Consider the following 1,483-nt stretch of genomic DNA (forward strand, 5'->3'; position numbering starts at 1 on the left):
ATTGAACGTACGGACCACGACGCTGGTATCGATCTCCTCCTCAAGCAAAAATGTCAAACTGTTCCTTTTGAAGTCCTTTAAGCCCCGCCCCCTTCAGACAAAGCTGTCCCTGTTGAAGGTCAGGCTGGTCTTCGTTGCCGCGCGGCTCCTCCTGCCTTCGTAAAACAGCGGCGGCCCCGGAGTCCTTCTCGGGGACGAGCCGGGCAGCATGTAGGTCCGTCGGGTCCGGGCGCTGGCGTACGTGGCCGGCCTCCGCGGCCTCGCCGAAGACCTGTCGACGCCACGGAGACAGGGCGCGTATGGCGGAGGTATCCATGCAGGTCATAGCCCTGGTCACAAGTAGAGAGGCAATACAACATGACCGATTTCATATTTACGTTTTTGGGAGACCTTCTTTCCCAGAGAAGTAAGTCAGCACCGTCCCTCCAGAGAGGAGGAGGATGGAGCCGCCCCAGCCAATGAACACAGCCGCTCCCAGTTCAAATCTGAACGACAGGTATTCAGGTACAACAAGAGTTCCGGTTAGTGCCCCCCCCCCCCATTGCTAGACATCACTTGTAATGATGACCACAACTGCTCCAAAGGGTACTACTCACTTCTGTTCCCGGTAAGTTGGGTCCAGGAACTCCGTGATGACTTTCCTGGCCCACCAGGAGTAGGTGATCATACCGCAGAACCCTAACAGAAACCAGGCCTTACTCGACACATCCTGAGGGCAGAACCCTTCGCCCGCGGCTCCACGCCTCCAGAATGATCACGTCTTCACCTGAAAACAAGTAGGTGATCCCGGCCGCGAAGGTCACCCTCGCGTTGGCGATCTCCGACCCGCCGATTTTGGTGCACTTCATGCCGACGAGGACGAGGACGCCTCCGAAGAACCCGCTGATGACGGCGCTGATGGCGAGCGCCCTGCAGGCGTGTAGGAACCCTGGAACAGAGCAGGCGACATGGAACACGGCCGTACGTCTTTACGGAGGACGCCGTTTCTGTTGGTGTTGGTATAATTTTCATACACAAAAAAGACGACTGGTGTTGATATTTTGCCGTTTCCCGAGCGTCTTTACCAGGCAGGGCCAGCATGGACGGGTAGTCCTTGCAGTCCGACACCCCCGTGGTGTCCGAGATGCAGTCCCTCCACAGGTTGGAGTAGTAGTTGGAGGTGGTCAGCACGATGCTGCCCACCTCGGAGAAGGTCCAGTACTCCGTGGGCAGCGTGGAGCACACCAGGATCCAGCCGCACAGGCAGGAGACGAAGCAGCCGATCTCGACGTACATCACCACCGTCCGGTACTTCATGGCGAGTCCTCGGGTGGTGCGACTCTCCGTGTAGGTGAGGTGGGGTGGAGAGCAATAGTTGGAGCGATTTCCTCACCGTGGGAATCCGGACTGAGCTCTCCTTCCCCCCCCCCCGGGACACATCTTATCATCTCATCTGTGTTGAGACGGTTTTGCCTCGTCAGCATCCGTCACGTTCCCAGCACCG

The 1,483-nt window shown here is 58.0% G+C and overlaps 1 protein-coding gene across 1 annotated transcript; it reads right to left on the reverse strand.

Moving 5' to 3' along the window:
• Window positions 1–93: 93 nt before the first annotated feature.
• Window positions 94–1,296, reverse strand: LOC130204612 (claudin-10-like). The gene is made up of 5 exons (XM_056431442.1): window positions 1,065–1,296; window positions 767–928; window positions 597–678; window positions 378–485; window positions 94–271 (listed from the first exon to the last, which is right to left on the reverse strand). The coding sequence occupies exons 1-5, from the start codon at window positions 1,294–1,296 to the stop codon at window positions 94–96; spliced, it is 762 nt and encodes a 253-aa protein (XP_056287417.1).
• Between the last annotated feature and the right edge of the window lie 187 nt (window positions 1,297–1,483).

This window comes from Pseudoliparis swirei, chromosome 14, assembly GCF_029220125.1.
Source record: "Pseudoliparis swirei isolate HS2019 ecotype Mariana Trench chromosome 14, NWPU_hadal_v1, whole genome shotgun sequence".
Lineage (NCBI taxonomy): Eukaryota > Metazoa > Chordata > Actinopteri > Perciformes > Liparidae > Pseudoliparis > Pseudoliparis swirei.